The sequence below is a fragment of the Carettochelys insculpta genome, chromosome 3, assembly GCF_033958435.1.
Source record: "Carettochelys insculpta isolate YL-2023 chromosome 3, ASM3395843v1, whole genome shotgun sequence".
Taxonomy (NCBI): domain Eukaryota; kingdom Metazoa; phylum Chordata; order Testudines; family Carettochelyidae; genus Carettochelys; species Carettochelys insculpta.
The window spans coordinates 73,232,630-73,252,114 of record NC_134139.1 but is presented as its reverse complement, the minus strand read 5'-3'; the positions used below and the strand labels follow the sequence as shown (position 1 = coordinate 73,252,114).

The 19,485-nt window shown below is 38.8% G+C and overlaps 1 protein-coding gene across 12 annotated transcripts in view; it reads left to right on the top strand.

Annotated features, from left to right (window-relative positions):
* The window catches only part of RYR2 (ryanodine receptor 2), a 975,983-nt gene that overhangs the window by 324,203 nt on the left and 632,295 nt on the right, over positions 1–19,485 (top strand). For all 12 annotated transcript variants that reach the window (XM_074990102.1, XM_074990110.1, XM_074990109.1 and 9 more), the window contains 2 exons: positions 1,046–1,145; positions 6,609–6,705. In XM_074990102.1, the coding sequence (XP_074846203.1) occupies positions 1,046–1,145; positions 6,609–6,705 (197 nt within the window). The remainder of the gene's footprint in view (positions 1–1,045; positions 1,146–6,608; positions 6,706–19,485) is intronic.

The following is a 19,485-nucleotide window of genomic DNA, read 5'->3' as shown; positions in this document are numbered from 1 at the left end:
TCCCTACTTATTTTTTTAAAAGGGACTAATTTTTCTGTATTTGAGCCCTCTCTCCACTGACCTTTTCTGCCAGTAGCTGCGCATGGAGATCACTTCCCCAAGCCTTGGGGAAGCTGGGGGCGCATGGGCAGCGGCCACATCCCTGCCGCTTCCCCAGGGCTTCTGGGGAGGGCTGGCTGCTGCTGCTTTCCTGGGGCTTGGCGAGCATGGGCGGCTGCCACTTCCCCAGGGCTCCATGCTGAACAATGAAAAGAAACAAAATATTGAATACCTGATCATTCATTGAGCACAAGCCATCCTATGAACTGAACGAGGCTATTATCCCATGGAAAAAAACGTAGCCTAACTAGGAGGTGATCTGGGAGGTCCGATTTGCATTTTGGACATATCAAAAGGTAAGTGATATAAAAGATATGTAAAAGTCAGAGGCAGATTTCCATTTTGATTAAATGAATCCTTCCCATCCAGGGTGTTTTCTTCTTATTTTTAGTTATGGTGGCCTAATTTTATGCCATATGTGTACTCTCTATCTTTTTCTTACTAATATGGATTCTGCTTTGGACACTCATATCTTTATAATCTCTTGCCAAGATTGTTGTAATTCTCCCCTCATTGGACCTCTCTTGTAACAGCCATTTATAGGATGTAGCTTCCTTGACTTTCACTGTTTCGTTTGTGGTAATTGCTAATGTCTGTTCTTCAGGATCTGCAGACAGATTCGCTTGAGTCTTGCTTGACCCTCCTGTTCTTGGACAGGAGCAGATGCTTATATGTTGTGAACTGAGGACTTGGATATGTATTCATAGGCTTCATATATACAGATGAAATTAATGAATCAGAATTGGATTATATAAGAATTTTGGGTGAGATGAGACAATTTACTGTCCATGCATTCTTGTGGTAGAATATATTTCATCTATAACTCCCTTCCTATGAAAGTCTATGGAGTGCTAAGACTGACTGAATGTTTCTGTGTGATTTTATTAAACTTTAATGTGAATTTTTAAAATCTGAAATAAATATCTTGTTTCTCTCCTTTGTTTAGCATCTGTCATATGGCAATGGCAGCTTACATGTTGATGCAGCCTTCCAACAAACACTATGGAGCGTAGCCCCAATTAGTTCAGGAAGTGAAGTAGCCCAAGGTAAGATTAACTTGGCTTCAGTTATCAGAGTCCCCTGGACTGTGAATTAAATATGCTTTTCCCACAGATCTGCCGGTGATTAGTGTACAATAACAACGGGGTTTTTCTTGCATAAACAGTTCATCAAACAAATGGAGGTAAAATACATGTTTGAAAAAACTAGGGCTATCAAAAAAAAAAAAGCATATCCCTGAGAAGGGAGTGCATCTGTATCAGTATGTACCATGTTGTATGAATACAGCGTGTTATCATATGTACAGAACATTAATACAACATGAGCTGATAGATACTGCTACAGATATATTGACCATCAGAGTTGTCCTCTCTTTTTGAAAGGTCCAATATGGTAATCCTAAAACACAAAGAATGGAAATTGTGCCAAAAAGTATAGTAATGATTTTCTACACACTTATGTCTAAGGAATGAAAGAAAAATGAAGTAAATATTTTTATCCTAAAGTCATATTAATATTGAAAATAAAAGCTAGAAAGCTTTACAATCCAAATTTAAAATTACTCTCCCATGTCAGTCTTAAAAGTTACAATATCTAAAGGAAGAACTGATACTGATGCCTATAGGTAAGTTACAAAACAATTTCTATGTATGTGAATGGTCCACATTAACACAGAGAGACTATTTGTCCATTTCTAATGGTTATTAAATCACATGTAGAGGATTATGAGTTTGCTATTGCTTTCCAACTCAGGGTCTTGTTCTTTGACTTAGGCAGTAGATGTTCATGCTTATAGATTCAGAGAATCAGGGTTCATTCCTTGCATCTGTTTTGAAGGGTGGGCCTAGGACTTGCTGGGCATGAAGAGTAGGACTGCTTCTGAGAGAAGAATGGGACTAGGATGGGCCATAGGTGGGGAATAGCCAGAACTGTGTTAGGTTGTAGAGTGTGGCTATTATATTTAGAGTCTAGAGGGAATTTTGATTCAACTTTGAAGTGCATTGGGTAAAGGATACCAGAATTTCAACCCTCTCTGACATATCAGAACTCTGTGGCAGAAAAGAAAATTCAATAGTTCCTAGTTCTGTAGAAAGTAAAATTATTGTGATTTACTTTTATAAATACTGTACTGACAGTCCTTTTATCTAACTCACAGACATCCTTGCTTTCCCACTCTGCTGGGTGTCAAAACAAAAAGCAGTCAAGTAGCACTTTAAAGACTAGCAAAATAGTTTATTAGGTGAGCTTTCGTGGGACAGACCCACTTCTTCAGACCATAGCCAGACCAGAACAGACTCAATATTTAAGACACAGAGAACCAAAAACAGTAAGCAAGGAGGACAAATCAGAAAAAGATAATCAAGGTGAGCAAATCAGAGAGTGGAGGGGTGGGGGGGAAGATCAAGAATTAGATTGAGCCAAGTATGCAGACGAGCCCCTATAGTGACTCAGAAAGCCGAAAACCTACTGATCGCTATACTTATCTACACCCTTCTAGTTTCCATCCTGCACACGTGACTAGATCCATTGTTTACAGTCAAGCTCTTAGGTGCAATCGCATTTGCTCTGATCCAACTGACAGAGACCAAAAACTACAAGAACTTTACCAAATATTCATAAATCTGAATTACCCATCAGCAGAAGTAGAAAAACAAATCAACAGGGCCAGACGCATACCCAGAGACCAGCTACTCCAAGATCGGCCCAAAAAAGCCAAGAACAGAACACCACTGGTCATCACCTACAGCCCACAACTCAAATCACTGCAACGAATTATTAAAGACCTACAACCTATCCTTAATCAGGATGCTACACTCCAGAAGGCCCTGGGTGACATGCCTGTTCTCTCCTACAGACAACCTCCCAACCTCATGAGGATCCTTACTAACAGCCACAGTCTATACCCCAGGAACACCAGTCCTGGAACCTTTCCCTGCAACAAAGCCCGCTGCCAGCTTTGTCCACATATCTTCTCTGGAAATACCATCACTGGACCTAACCAGGTTACTCACAGAATCATGGGCACTTTCTCATGCTCCTCTACTAACATCATATATGCCATCATGTGCCAACAATGCCCAGATGCTTTGTATATTGGACAGACTTCTAACTCCCTTAGACAAAGGGTCAACGGGCACAAAACAGACATCAAAACACTCCAGATCCACAAACCAGTTAGTCAACATTTAATGGAATGGGGCATTCTGTCAATGACCTCAAGGTATGTGTGTTACTGAAAATAAATTATCGCACTGTTTTAGAGAGAGAAGTGGACGAGCTGACTTTTATATTCAAATTCGGCATATTAACACATGGTTTAAATCGTGATGGGAGCTTTCTGAGTCACTATAGGGGCTCGTCTGCATACTTGGCTCAATCTAATTCTTGATCTTCCCCTCCACTCTCTGATTTGCTCACCTTGATTATCTTTTTCTGATTTGTCCTCCTTGCTTACTGTTTTTGGTTCTCTGTGTCTTAAATATTGAGTCTGTTCTGGTCTGGCTATGGTCTGAAGAAGTGGGTCTGTCCTGCGAAAGCTCACCTAATAAACTATTTTGCTAGTCTTTAAAGTGCTACTTGACTGCTTTTTGTTTTGATAGTGTATAGACTAGCACGGCTTACTCTCTGCTGGGTGTGTGTGTGTTGTTTTTAAGGCAATAAATTAACATCCACCAGCTTTTTTTATTGTTATTTTTATTTTTCGTTAATTGACAGCTTGTAGTTACAGATTATTCTGGAAGGTATTGCTGTTGGCTTTGTTCTGGTTTGATTAACACTGTCATTTAACACCTATTCTCTTCATTTTCCTTATTCTGGGAAGGTAACAGAGTCATTTTACACATTCAGAGCTTAAATAAAATGGTGTCTGCTACATTGAACTGTTAGGCAATTATCGGTGCATAGTCTAGCATGACTGAAAAGTAGTGACAGATGACGTGTTCATACCCATAGAAGATAGCGTGAAAAGTGTTAGTTTTCTATTTTTGTATCAGAGCGTTTGGTTGAAACTCAAATCAATCCTTTTCATTTTTGCCTCTTTTATAAGTTTAGGTGTTTAGCTAATTGGCTTAATTTTGGGAACACCATTTTCCCTTGCATATGTGATTATCTGGGTAATGTCAGGTGCAATTAATATTAGCAGTGAAGACTTCATTACAGCAAAGCCAGCAATAACTACTGTAATTAAGTCTGTGGCCTTTGTGAAGGAAGGATGATCTTGAAGTTAATGCACTGATTTTGTGCATGACCTTGGAGAAATTACTTTAGTCTCTGTTCCTTATTTTATCTATGATCAAAATATGGATAATTGTTATCCTAGAATGCAGGGTGACAGATTAATTAATGTCTAAAAATGCTATGACATCTTTGTGTGAAAACTGCCAAGTTATTAGTTCTAGCTTTATGTAACTATAGAGTACCTCTATTTTGTATAAAAAATTTCCAGTTGTATAAAAAATATAGTAATAAGTTTATCCCTTTGTTTCACGTTAGTTTGTAGAAACAGACATTTGTTTGGTTCAGCTATCTGAAACATTTCAGTCATATGAAATGTCTTTCTTTTATTTAAGTAAAACATTTACAAATCATAAGCCCATAACATGCAATAGGAATTTGTAGTCAACTTAAATTTATTTGTCACAAGGTAGAACTTGGTTGCATGATTTTTCACAAACCTATGTTAAGGAATCAGCAAAAAATATGGAAATGGATCTTTAATACAAGTCAGACAAGACTGTGCTTACTGTAAATTGCATAGTGAGAGTTATGAAAGAGTTGTTTTGTGCCACGCTTCGCCGTTTTGAAGATGGACACAAGTCTGACCACCATAGCTGTTTTAACCCAGTATGGATCCATATTACAAAAATAAAATGTAGCTGATAATGACACTGAAGTGAACAAAAAAATCCCTTTTGAAAACTCACCAAATAAATTTGTAATAGTGCATATTAAAAAAAAGAGAAGAAAGCCAAATTCTAATCCAATATTGAATCTTAAATATAAGTATAGAATTTGCTTGAGAGCATATAGAGTTGAAAGGATTTTTTGTCTACACTTAGATTTCAAATATACATGAATGTGCTACTTTTTAACATTTATGCTTGAAATTCTGTACACTGTAGTTGCCTTGCAATATGACTATATTATGTATAACATTCTTGTTATGTTACATAACTGTTCCCCTTCTAGTACCCTATTTTTTCACGTTCAGAACAGTCTGAAATGAGTACTTTTTGAGAATGACTTTTTTTTTCAAGGCTTGTTCTGTACCAAAAGTTATATGTCCTTTCAAAAGGTTTTGCAAAAATAGATCAAGATGAACTATTTTTGAGTATGAGGAGGGTGGAATGTTCCCTCCTTCTGTATATTTAAAAAGTAGAAAAAACCCAATAGTTTTCCTGATAAGGAAAATGTTGTCATCACCTGCAACTTCCTGTTCAGCTGCCCTCTGAATAAACCTTAGAGAAAAACAAATGGGCTATGAATATGTGAGAGTATCAAATACATATTGAAGTGGTTTGAAAAGGGGCAAAATAAGTCCCCATCACCTAGGTGGAGGGTCTCAGCAGTACATTGGGAAGATCCATGCAGGAGAAGGTGAGGAATTCTCGCACACCTCTGGCACATAGGGGGAGTAGAGCCTCTTTGTAGAGGCTACTACAGCTTCTTGGAGCATTGCCATGCACAGAGGACTAGGATCTGTGCTGCACCATAGATGTATGCACCTAAATCCTGTTCCTACTCTCATGAAAGAGCAGGCACTACTAATGCACGCAGAGAGATAAAAACAGGATAAGCTTGCTAATGTGGCTAGATCTGTTTCTATCCAAGGACAAAATATCTTATATGAATATTTTTATGCCAGTAAAATGCCCATAATAATTTCATTTTCACTTTTGATGCTATAGTAAAACCAAGAGAATTAAGCCCTCAAATCATGTACAGATGTGGATCTTCATATAAACCCACATTAGCAAGGGGAAATTCAGGGTTAGACACTAAATTTATTACATGTTAGCAACACTTGCTTACTTTGTCAGGCTAATAAAATCTCATTAAGATGAAGTGGAAATTGACTGAATCTCTGTCCTCTTCTCTCTTCTCAGCCCATACTGTTAAAGGAAGGTATTGTGAAGCTATTATAATATTCAGTTAGTTTTTAGTACCATGTGTACAAAAATATGGAGGAAAGAAAATATTTTAATTTCCTGATGTTTTTATTTACTGAGATTTAAGTGCAGTTATTCAAGGTTTATTTCTGATGGCTATCTTCAGTTTCACATGTGCTGTGTTCCATGTACACTTATGCATGCTTGCTGACAGGTGTGTGCACCCAAAGATGGTGAAAGTAGATCCTCAGGTCCCAGATCTCTATATCCACCCATGGCATGAATTCATGGAAAAATTGGAGGTCAGAGAGAAAATGAGTCTTCAATGAGCATTTGAACATGTTTTCCTGTGGTTCAGCTCAGACACATATACAAGAATTTCTCATTTTCTTTTTATTCAAGGATATCTGATAGGAGGTGATGTGCTGAGGTTATTGCACGGTCACATGGATGAATGCCTGACTGTCCCTTCTGGGGAACATGGAGAAGAACAGCGAAGGTAGGTCTTGAAGCCTAAAGCACATAGATGAGTAGCGAGCTTTATTGAATAAATTTTGACTGTTGCTGATGTGACAATATTTCAGTATATTAGAATGATGCATCTATCACTCATCCTAAGGAGAGATCTCATTGAGATCAACTCTTATTAGAAACTTACAGCCTCTTCTTGATTTCCCTCTTTCGGTTTCATTAACCTTACTTTCTTTGCAGTTGCAAAAGTAATAAACTCTGTTGGAAGTGAGCTTAATCCAAGAACATCAATCCCATAAATATCATTTGGCATTTATTGCTGCTATAACTGCCTTCCCCCAGGAAGTGCTAATGTGAATAGAATGAAATGTAGGGGGGAGGACCTTGAATATTTTCTGTCCACATTTTTATGTTACTTCTACAAAGCTTCCTTTCACTGAAGTGAGGTAACAGATAAGATTGCAGCATTAAGCACTGATTTAGTGAGGTTCTAATAAAACACAGAGATGCAGATAGGGCTGTGTCTCTACAAAAGAAAATAAAATTTATTCTCAACCTTACTCTGTAACATAATCACCCCTACATTAAAAGAAGTTTAAGGTTGCAAATTTTAGCATTCTGGAATTAGGAGACCCATCAATGTGTTTTCTATTTTTCTCTGCTTGAAATATTTGTAAATTTAGTTACTGCATTAAATCTTTTTATATTTTATATCAGATTAGTACTTTCCCCTCCATCCCCCTGCTGAGTCTGACGGAAGGATGCCCTCATCTGTGGGAGATGTCTGTGGTGCCTAATTTCAGTTATTAGAACTATAAGCATGCATTATATCCAACATGTGCCATGTGGCTACTGACAAGGCAACACCTAGAAAGATCTGGACAGTTTTAATGGGAGGTGATATTAAAGGATTCAGTTATTTGCCCTGCCCCTTTTTCTCATGTATTGCATCTCCCTAGATCAGTTATGCTGAAACTTCAGTGGTTCCGGAGTCATGTTTGCTATCAACATTAGCAGAACAGCCACAATAATGTGAATTCATTGTTTCATTTTCTCTTTCTCTAATTTTCACAGCACAATGACTGACCTAGTATTATTATTTTACATTTGGTTAACAGCATAGCAAAAGCATCATGATTTGGTTAGTAACTTAAACTGGTGAATTATTAAATTAGTGTTGTAATATCATGTATTGCAAAGAGCCATAGGAGACAAATGAAAGAACCACTTGCAGCTCAAGTCACTTCTGTGTATCGTTGCCTTATAAGAAAGTAAGAATTGCCATACTGGGTCAGACAAAAGGTCCATCTAGCCCAGTATCCTGTCTCCTGACAGTGGCCAATGCTAGATGCCTCAGAGGGAGAGAACAACAGGTAATCGAGTATCCTTCTCCTGTCATCCATTTGCAGCCTCTGACAAACAGAGGCTAGAGACACTGTTTCTACCCATCCTGGCTGATAGCCATTGATGGACCTAACCTCCATGAATTTATCTGGTGCTTTTTTGAACCATGTTAAAGTCCAGTTCTTCACAACATGCTCTGGCAAAGGATTCCATCAGCCTACAGTGAGCTGCATGAAGAAAAACTTCCTTTTGTTAGTTTTAAACCTGCTACCCATTAATTTCATTTGGTGGCCCCTAGCTCTTATGATATAGGAATAAGTAAATAACTTTTCCTTATTCACTTTTTCCATACCTGTCATGATTTTATAGACCTCTATCATGGCCCTCTTAGTCTCCTCTTTTCTAAACTGAGAAGTCCTACCTTGTTAATCCTTCTTCATATGGCACCCATTCTAAACCTCCATTTTTGTTGCCCTTTTCTGAACCTTTTCCAATCATAGAATCCTGGGGCTGGAAGGGTCCTCAGGAGGTGAGCAAGTCCAGCCTCCTGCCTAAAGCAGGAGCAACCCTAACTAAATCATCCCAGCCAGCACTTTGTCAAGCCAGACTTAAAAACCTCTAGCGATGGAGACTCCACCCCCTGTCTAGGCAATGCATTCCAGTGCTTCACTGTTCTCCTGGTGAAAGACTTTTTTCCTAATATCCAACTGACACCACCCCCTCAGTAACTTGTGACCATTGCTCCCTGTTCTGCCATCCATCACTGCAGAGAACAGCCTCTCTCCATCCTGTCTTCTCTTCAGGAAGTTGAAGGCTCCTATCAGATCACCCCTTACTCTTCTCTTCTGCAAAGTAAGCCCAAATCCCTCAGCCTCTCTGGATAGGTCATGTGCTCCAGCTCCATAATCATTTTTGTTGCCCTCCACTGAACCTACCCCAGTGCGTCCATATCCTTTCTATACTGGGGGACACAGAACTGGATGCAATACTCCAGATGTGGCCTCACCAGTGCCGAGTAGGGGGTATAATAACTTCCTCTAGATCTGCTGGGAACGCTCCTCTTAGTGCACCTCAATATGCCTTTAGCCTTCTTGTCTACAAGAGCACACTGTTGACTCATATCCAGACTCTTATCCGCTGTAATCCCCATGTCTTTTTCGGCTGCACTGCTACTTAGCCAGTTGATCCCCAGCCTGTAACAATGCTTGGGATTCTTCTGTCCAAAATGCAGGACTCTGCACTTGTCCTTGTTGAAGCTCATCAGATTACTTTTGTCCCAATCCTCCAAGTTATCTAGTTCACTCTGGACCCTCTCTGTGCCCTTCAATATACCTATCTGTCCCTCTAGCTTAGTATTAGCTGTAAATTTGCTGAGGGTGCAAATAATAAAGATGTTGAACAATACTGGCCCAAGGGCTGATCCTTGGGGCACTCCATTTGAAAACTGACTGTTGACCAGACATTGAGCCATTGACCTCTACCTGCTGGGCCCGACCATCTAGCCAGCTTTCTATCTACCTTACAGTCCATTTATTCAATCTATACTTCCTTAACTTCTAGGCAAGAATGTTGTGGGAGACAGTATCAAAAGCTTTGCTAAAGTCAAGGTATATCGCATCCATTGACTTCCCCATGTCCACAGAGCCAGATACCTCATCATAGAAGCTCATCAGATTGGTCAGGCATGACATGCTCTTGGTGAATCCATGTTGACTACTCTTGATCACTTTCCCCTCTTCCAACTACTTCAAAATGGATTTCTTGAGGATCACCTCCATGATTTGCCAATGCCAATATATCTTTTTGAGAAAAGGTGGCCACTTCTGTACTCATGTGGGCATAGCAGGGATTTATACAGAAGCAATAAGATATTCTATCATATTCTCTTTTAATTTTTTAAAGATTCCTAACATTCTATTTGCTTTTTCACTGCTGCTGCACCTGGAGTAGATGTTTTCAGAGAACTATCACCAGTGATTCTCAGATCTCTCTCTTGAGTGCTTATAGCTAAATTAGTCCCCATCATTTTGTATGTATATTTGGGATTTTTTTTTGCGATGTACATTACTTTTTTGCATTTATCAACATTAAACTTCATTTGCCATTTTGTTATCTAATCACTTAGTTTTGTGAGATCTTTTTGAAGGTCTCGAAAGTCTGCATTGTTCTTAACTATCTTGAATTGGTTAGTATTGTCCACAGATTTTGCCACCTCACTGTTTACCCCTTTCTCCAGATAAAGGTTGCTATCAAATTGCCCTCGCTCTTCTCTTCTGCAAAAAATCCCTTAGCATCTCCTCATAGGTCATGTGCTCTATAAATAGGTTAAATAGGATTGGTCCCAGTACAGACCCTTGGGGGACATGACTAGTTACCACTCTCCATTCTGAAAATTTACCATATATTTCTATCCTGTTTCTTATTTTTTTTAATCAGCTATAAGTCCATGACAGGACTTGCCTCTTGTACTATGACAACTCACTTGACTTAAGAGCCTTCAGTGAGGGATCTTGTCAAAGGCTTTCTGAAAATCTAAGTACACAATATCCGCCGAATCTTTCCTGTTCACTTTCTTATTGACCAACTCAAAGAACTCTAGTAGATTAGTAAGGCATGATTTCCTTCTAGAGAAACCATGTTGACTTTCTCCCAACAAATTATGCTCAGATATGTGTCCGACAATTTTATTCTTTACTATAGTTTCAACTAATTTATCTGATACTGACATTAGACTTATATAGGATTTTTTTTACATAATGTATGTACTAAAGATGGGATATATTTGAGGGTATGTTTGTTCTGTATCATTTGTGCTGGTAATTTTTGGAATGCTCTGAAGGCAGGCTTTAGTCATAAAGCCATAATTGCATTTTGTTTCAGTAAGTCTTCAAAGGTCAGTTCTACCTTGCAAAATGAAAGCATACAAATTGCACTGCGGGTCCCGTATCCATTCTTACTCACCCATTTCTGAATCAAGTTTGCTCAGTGAATAAAAAGACGTTTTTGCTTGTAAACATTTTTCTCAAATAGGCAAAAGATTAGATAGTCCTAAAATACCAGCTCTCTTGGATTTGTTGCTTGACATCAAATGTCTGGAATGAATAAATCTTTTAAGTATGGCCATTTCTGTATTAGGAAGCTTTTTAATAATTTATTTTTGTGTTTTGTGTGTTTGATTGCATGTTAAATTTATTTCACCTCATCTATAGGTAGGTAGGTTTTTAAATATTTCTAAAAGCAATGGTGATACAAATATTTTATGCATCATATGACACTCCCTCAACCCTTTACACTCTTTCAATGTAATATCATTGGAAGTTGGTTGTATTGTTTGTAGTGATATATGTCCCTTATTAAAAATTGTTTAGAACTATTTAAAAATGTGTGTCGATTGGTGAAAGGTAAATGTGTGGAAAAGGGAAGGAATTCTGTGAGCTCATTAAAGTGTTGTGACAATATTCAGCAATTTAGAAAAAAATGCAGTAACATACGTTACAGTTTTTGGGAATAGGATCTTTGCAAGGTGCAAAAACTGTTCATAAGGCTTTAATAGACTTGTAATAGGGTGTAGTGCCAGACTCTCTGCTTCAGTGCCTGCTGAATCTGGAAAGACCTCAGTGCAGTATTCAAACCTGTGTTCTTTATTCCTTCACGGTTTTGTCACCACCAGCATCCAGCTATTTACAAACCCTACAAGCTTTTTCCCTTTCACAAGCAGCATCATTCTCCAGCAAAGAGGCTTCCAGCTCTCCACTTGACTGCCCCTCCTGCCCAGCCTTTATAATCTTGGCTCTGGCTAGCAGGTGTTGGAAATCTGCAAGCAGGCAACAAGCTCCTTCACCCGCTTCAATTTATTCTGCCTGATTGGAGCTGGCGGGACAGGTCTAATTAGGTGCTCTCACAGCGGCATCCTGCCACTAGCCTTAATAATGTATTCACAGGAGGGAATCAGACTAGTCTGCCTGAATACATCCAAATGAGGGAGCAGTTTTAAGCAGGTTCCTGTTGAACTTATATATAATTAACCCATATAGTAATTAACAACTGGTTGCAGGAGGAAAGGCTGGAAAAAGTTGTTTGTGATACTTTAGTTTGGCTGATAGTGTTATGGTGTTTTAGAAGCAACAATATAATTTTTCATAGACCCTGTGACTTGACCTGACAAGAGTACTGCCAGAAATAAGTTCTTAAAATGTGTTTTGAAGGCAATGAATAATCAAGTCTGCTGTAGACAAAGGAATGTACATTTTCCAGTCTGACGAGTTTGATTACCAACAGAAGCAGGGCCTTCCCTACCCAGAAGCAGAGCACACAGCTACGTGGGGCACCACAAAATTTGAGACACCAAATTGTTCCAAATTTCATTCTGCATGATTTAGCTAAGTGCTGTATGTGGGCTCTGGCAGCACCCAACCCCATTCCCTGGCTTCCCCACCCCAGGGCTCTTCCCAGGAGTCTGGCAGTGCCCAGCCCAATACCTTCCCATCTCAGGCTGCACCCAGCCCATGCTCACCAGGCAGTGGTGAGCAACATGATCGCAAACCAGAGGACTCAGGAAGACCAGGCGCAGCTGTGCAGCTGGTGGCTGGAGAGAAGTGGCATTTTGAAAGGGAAACCACTGCTTATCTCCAGTGGCTGGCTGCCTGTGTGGCTTCCCCCTGGTCCTCTGGCCTGTGCTTGCACCACTTTCCACCACCCATGCCTCCCCTTGTTCCATGCCCCAACATTGCACATGAGCCTCCCTCCTTTCCTTGCTTCTTCCTAGGGTTGCCAGATGCCATTGCTCAAAAGTCATCGGGTCTGTCTGGTTAAGGAGAGTTGGCAGTCCCTTGCCCCCTTTCCCCATTACATTTCCATCACTATGCATCGTAGTTAACACCACAGGAGGATGAGAGGCAATGTGCAGCTTTCACAGTTGCCTGTCTGTATACTAAACCAGACATCACTGTATTGTTTATACTCCATTCATATTCAGAAGGTTTTCTTCACGAAATACATTATTGCCTATTCTCAGAAGTTACACTGGTATAAAACATATATAGAGTGAAGAGCCAGGCTTTTAATGTTTTTTTAATAAAAAGCTTAGATTCTGTATTCATTTCCGTGGCTAGGGACGGATGGTGTGACTTTGGCAGGGTGCCATATTAGTAAGCAAAAAGGTGTTGTGGGATAATGGAAGTTAAAGGTGTCTTTGAAATTAATTTGAAACTATTTTCTGGACTCTGTCTCATAGTAACTTACCCTGATGACAAACAATACTGTGGTGTGTATCATATTTTTTTTAAAAAAGTGAATATTGAGATTGTTTATCATTTTCAAGGCAAGAAGACACCTTTGTGATCATCTAGTCTGATCGTCTGCATAACACATGCCATAAAACTTTTTTGAAATAATTCCTAGAACATGTATTTTAGTAAAACATCTACTTTTTTGGCTATAGCAACAAACTGGTTATCCATTGTGACCCTCAAATCTTTTGCAAAGTCATTTCTTCACTGGAGTAGGCTCTTTCATCTTGTAAGTATAGCCTATGTTCTTTGATTCTGGATATAGCTATATACTGATATTTAGCCATATTAAAATGCATAGTTTGCTTGAGCCCAATTTATCAAATGATCCAGATTGCTGTCAGTCCTCTTCATTATATACCACTCCCCCAGTGTGGATCATGTTCTTTTTATCAGTGATGGCTTTTTTAATTTTTTTTTTTTAAATCTAGGTCTTTAGCATAAGGCCAAGGAATGATCCCTGTGGGACACCACAAGAAATAAACCTGTTGTGAAGCTTCCCTCTTTATAATCACATTTTCAGACCTGTCAGTCTTTAGCCCATTTGATTTGTGCCATGTTCATTTACAGTTTTAGTTTCTGATCAAAGCATCCCATAGGACCAACTCAAAAGTCCAGCAGAAATCTGCTACATCAGCAATACTACCTTTATGAACCAAACTGTAATCTCATAAAGAAAAGATATCAAGTTAGTTTGATAGATCTGTTTTCCATAAACATCCTTTAATTTTTTTGTTAATTAAGTCCCGTATCAGCTGCTCCGTTATTTTGCCTGTGGTTGCTGACAGGCCAATAATTACCCAGGTTATCTCCTTTATCCTTTATAAATATTGGCCCAGCATTACCTTTCATTCAGGCTTCTGGAATTTCCCTTGTGTTTCAAGACTTATTGAAAATCAACATTCGTTAATCAGTGAATCCATCAGCCAGCTCTTCCTAATACTACTCAAATACTGGGGACAAGACCATTGACCCATGTGTATTAATAATACTAATTTCCAATTATTTAGCACCATTTAATGAAGTATAATAACATATTTTTAAAAGACTCATTAAGCCTTGGAACATCAGCACTGCCAATTCTCAAGATTTTATTTTGTGTCATATAATACACTAATTTGTCTTCAGCAACAAAGCGTCCTGTGGCACCTTATAGACTAACAGAAAAGTTTTGAGCATGAGCTTTCGTGAGCACAGACTCACTTCATCAGATGCATTCATGAGAATCCTAACATTTCTTCCTCCTACTGTGAAGTTTTATCCTTAACCAAAATGCCAGCTCCATTTCATTAAAGATCAATGTGACTGAAGTGGTTGGCTGCCAAATTTGGTTGTTTCTAATGTGGTGGAAGTAAGGCTTGACATATGAGGACCAGACAAGACACAAGAGAATGTGGAAGAATGAGAGACTGGGGGCAGCCAGGGAGAAGGCATGTGTTAGGATAGTATGAAGAATCAAAGGAACGTGGAAGTCAGATGGAAAAGGATGCAGAGAATGTGGTGTGGAAGATAAGAAGAACGTCCTCTGTAGGATACTGTAGCGGGGGAAAAGGGAAGGAACTGTGTGAATCAAGTGAATACATGAGGCAGTTGGGAGGGGGGGCATGAGTAGGACAGAAATCTATCCTCTCTAGTTAGAGAGTGATAGACAGGAACAAAGTAAGTGTCCTTCACATCCAGGGTGATAAGTGAAGTTCCCTCTGAGTAGCGCACATAGAGGCCTGCAGATTGGGCATATATTTAAAGTTCAGTTTTTAACCTGAGATGATCACACACAAATGAGGCAAGGTTGGCTTTTCCCTATTGGTGAAACGAATCCAGAGGTAAGCAGAAAAGAGTAGTTATTACTAATTATACTAATGGTGGTGGTGAACACCCTGTATCAGAGTTAAAAAGAGCTCAGCATCTTGTAAGAGTAGCTCAGAACCTTTCAGAACATAGTCTTAATGGGACCTGGATGTCAGTGATTTATTGTTCAAAGAAATCTATGTTTAAAAAACCTCATTATATATTAAGATACAGCAAGGCTTGGTAGTTTCCACGAAAGGGATAATACATCACTGATATGAAATTAACTGAAGGAAAGCAACTACTGCTGAAGGAAAGAAATACTACAACTATTATTATACAGATGATCTCATTTATAAAAGTAGGCTGAAGATGTCATCATAGCTACCAGCAGTCTATTCCCAAGAAAAACAACAGAGAACTTAACCAAACTCACTTTGATGTATTATTTTCTCTTAAAACTTGCAGAGAATATTGCTTTGGAATAAAACACTTTCCTTTAATATCCTTTTTAACCACTGTGTCCTATTAAACATCATACTTTTTAAAAAACACATTTTTTCATCTCTGTGTTAAAGATAATTCCTTAGAGTATTACAATGTGAACAAATTTTAATATCTGATATAGACTCATAGCTGTTAAGGCTGAAGGGATCATCATGATTAAATAGTCTGACCTCTTGCAGTTTGCAGACCATAGAACATCACCCACCCACTTCTGTAATAGACCCACAACCTCTGGCTGAATTCCTCAGATGATGATCTGAAGTCTTCAGCTTGCAAAGAATCTACCTTTGGACCTAGTTTTAACCTTTTACTTGTTTATGCTGAAATAGTTTTGCATTTCTATTTTGGACAATGAAAATTAGTTAGTTTCTCTTAATAGTTAATAGTTAATAATTTTAATAGTGTCTTCGTTCCATTTTAATTGATTTCCAGAAACAATTATATTGGGCGTAAGTTTGGTAAACATGAACCTTGTGTCATATGGGTACCACTACTCCACAAATTACAATTCTTTTCACCGTCTCTACATTTTGGAGACAAAAAGATGCAGGAACAAACTTTAAATGCTTTTTATATTTTTGCGTTCTCATTTCACCCCATTTCATTGTGTGGCCCCTGTTTTACTTTAGACTCCTGTTTTACTTGGTGTCTGCAACTTATCCCCATTTCCTTAGCCGAATGTTTGGGCAGGGGTCTGATTTTGTACCCAACATTTTTTTTTAATTTCCTCTGCCATGTGCATTTCCCCCTGCTCTTATACGTATGATTTTTCCTGACTTTCTTAGTCTTTATCATGAGGGAGCACTACAGTGTGTGGTAACAGAAACATCCTGTAGCAGCATTTGAGGTACAGAATCCACCATGAATATATACAGCTGGAAATAAAGAAGGAAAAAAATGAGTGAAATCCTGGTTGCAGTGCAGTCAATGAATTTTGCTATTTACTTGACTAGTACCATGATTTCACGCATTCTATTTTTGTGCAGACAGCATGCAAAAAATGACATTTTAATCTGCTGTCTAACTGAAGTCATCAGCGTGATCTAAATACAATGTTAAGAAGAATTTGCTGGGGCTAAATAGTTTCCTTACTTATGCTTTTGAAAAAAAATACCCCACGCCATTACTTGAGGTTATCCCTTCTCATCTTTTTAAACAGGAGTAATTTCACAACTCTTCTGACTCCTGTTTTTGGGTAATTGTATGTAATTGTCTGCCACAGAAGCCTTAAATCATTGTTTGGATTCCAGGCAACTTGAAATCGTCCCTGCATTGTGGTTGGTATCTTTTCTTGAAACTGTAACACTAGAACTTTTTCTTTCTTTGTTAATTATAACTTTGAAGTTTTATTTATTCATAACATCAAGAGCATTTCTAAAATTATTGTAATTAGGGGGCCAGTTGGTGTCTCAAGCAGACATGCACTGAACCGCTTTTGAGAAATTACATAGAATTGTTTCTTTTAATTAAACAGCTGAAAGCAAAATACTGTGTTAATGCTAAATTAAGATTTTTTGGTTTGGAAATACCCATTGATTGATTCCTTCCGCAATGCTCAGCTACATAGCAGATGTTTCTATTTTTCTTGCAGTGAGGGGTAGCTCAGTGGTTTGTGAATTGACCTGCTAAACCGAGGGTGTTTAGCTCAGTCCTTAAGGGGCCATTTAGAGATTTGGGGCAAAATAGATTTGAAAACAAACAAACAAACAAACAAATAAATAAAGAGATGGTTCTTGTTCCTGCCAAGAGGGCAGGGGACTAGACTAGATGACCTCCTGACATTCCAGTTCTATGAGATGTGTATCTACATATATCTTGTTAACTGTACAGATTATTTCTTTATTATTATTATTTCATGCATGATCTGAATTGTGGCCAAGTTATTGTTCTTGTGGAAACTTTACATTTTGTTTCTTGACTCTGTTCTTATGGAATTTTGAATGAATAAAAAGGCAGATTTTTATTTTCTTTTTCTAAAACCAGCAAACCAACCATATACCAGGAGCGTATGATTAAGTAGCTCTTGCTGTTTGTTATTATGTAAAGGTATTTCCAATTAAGTTCTGAAGTTGGGGTCTCATTATTTTTATATCATTATTTGCATTTTGGCAAAGTCTAAAGGCCAATCAAGAACTGAGCTAGACAGTTAACCTAGAGTAGTAGAGAGTCCCTGCCCCAATTTAGATAAGACAGACCCAACATTGAGGAACGGGATAGATGTCACACGCAGGAGGAAGAGGGTATAGTTTGCAAACAGCAGGTTAGAGTAACAGTTCTTTTTCCACATTGGTGGTTTTCTTGTTTCCAAAATCTTCAGGTGGGGTTTTGTTAAAGTGGAATTATGTAAATAAAAAGACAAAGGAGGGGAGAAGGGACAGAGAAGGCATTCAACAGGCAAAGGAGTTTGGAAGCAGAAAGGAAAACCTGTGGAGTAGGTCTGAGCTGGTGGTGTTGGAAGGGAGGCAGCAAATGGCCCATCAGAATTTGGGAATGTCCTGAATCAAAACTGGAAATGTGGCTTGATGATGTCACTGTTGAACATTCCCTGCTTCTTGCTTAAGCATCTTTGACCCTGTAGGCTTGTTCCTCCTTGGGATTTCTTTGTTTGAGCTCACATGGCTGGGTGTAGCAGGGGGAAGTTGCTATCTGAGTCTTAGTATTTCCAGTATAGGGGGAATTCTGCATAGTTCTGGGACTTCTTCAGGTAGGAGTAATTCTGGCTGTGCTCCACATCCTCTTGGGACTTTTGCATAAGCTGTTGCTTATGTTTGCTGCTGCTGGCTAGAGAGTCCATGTGGCCCTAAGACCATGGCCTTTCTTACCCATCCACAGAATACACAGCTCTGTAGGACAGCCAAAAATGTGGGGCACCACTGTATCTTAATGTCTACCCATGTAACTCTTCGTATCCCTGCTCTGCGGCTCTGCTTCCTCTGAAAAGAATCTAGTTAGCCTAAAAGTGAAAAAGTTGTCCAACCTGTTAGCAGAACCTGTGAAAGAGCCATTCAAGTGGTAATGAAGCCATTTAACAGGCATTTGCTAACCCCAGGTATGTACCGGCACTTTCTGAATCTATTCTCTTTGTCTATGGGAACTTAAGTTTAAAATTTGCTTTAAAACAATTCATTATTTTGTTGTAGAAGATGATGAAAATCACATCTCGAAAAAATTGTTATCCCTCCCCCAACAGGCTGCCATTGGCCATAGAAGCGTTAGTTTAATTGTACTGCTTAGGGCCCCATAAATCCTAAGGACATCCCTGCCTGGGAGGACTGACTTCTGTTTCCCTGGAATTTTTTTCTACCTCATACTATATGGCTAAAGGTAAAGAGTGATGCCAAGGGATTGCAAGTGGGATTGACCTGGATCCTGCTCTGGTTTGGCTACAGACAGTATTTTCTGCAAGATCTGATGAACAGCATAGCACTCTAGTGGTTTACATTATGCTGGCTCTAGTACTGCAGGGGGAAGAAATAGATGTTTCCTTTTTTTCCACGATTGACATTTCTCATATATTGCAGAATGCAGGGGAAATTGGAGGCCTCAAAATTTGGGGAACACATGATTTTTTCACATGTGGAAATTTCACCTATTACATAATGTTGTAAATTGTGTAATGGCAATTTGTTGGAGGATTTTTGGTTTGTTGAGTATTCCATTGAAATAACAGTCTCCTTTTTGAGAAATGTACCTAGAATCATCAGGAGCACTGTGTCCCTGTGCTGGCCCAGCCTTTTGGTCCTAAAGGGGGATGTAGAAAAGAGGGTGGGACTTAATTGGGCTTTCCTAAAATTTTAGCAGTTGCTCCATGAGCACATTCAGAAGCGATTTGCTCTTGAATTATGTTTATGCATTTTTTACATTTTTTTCCTGAAACCAAA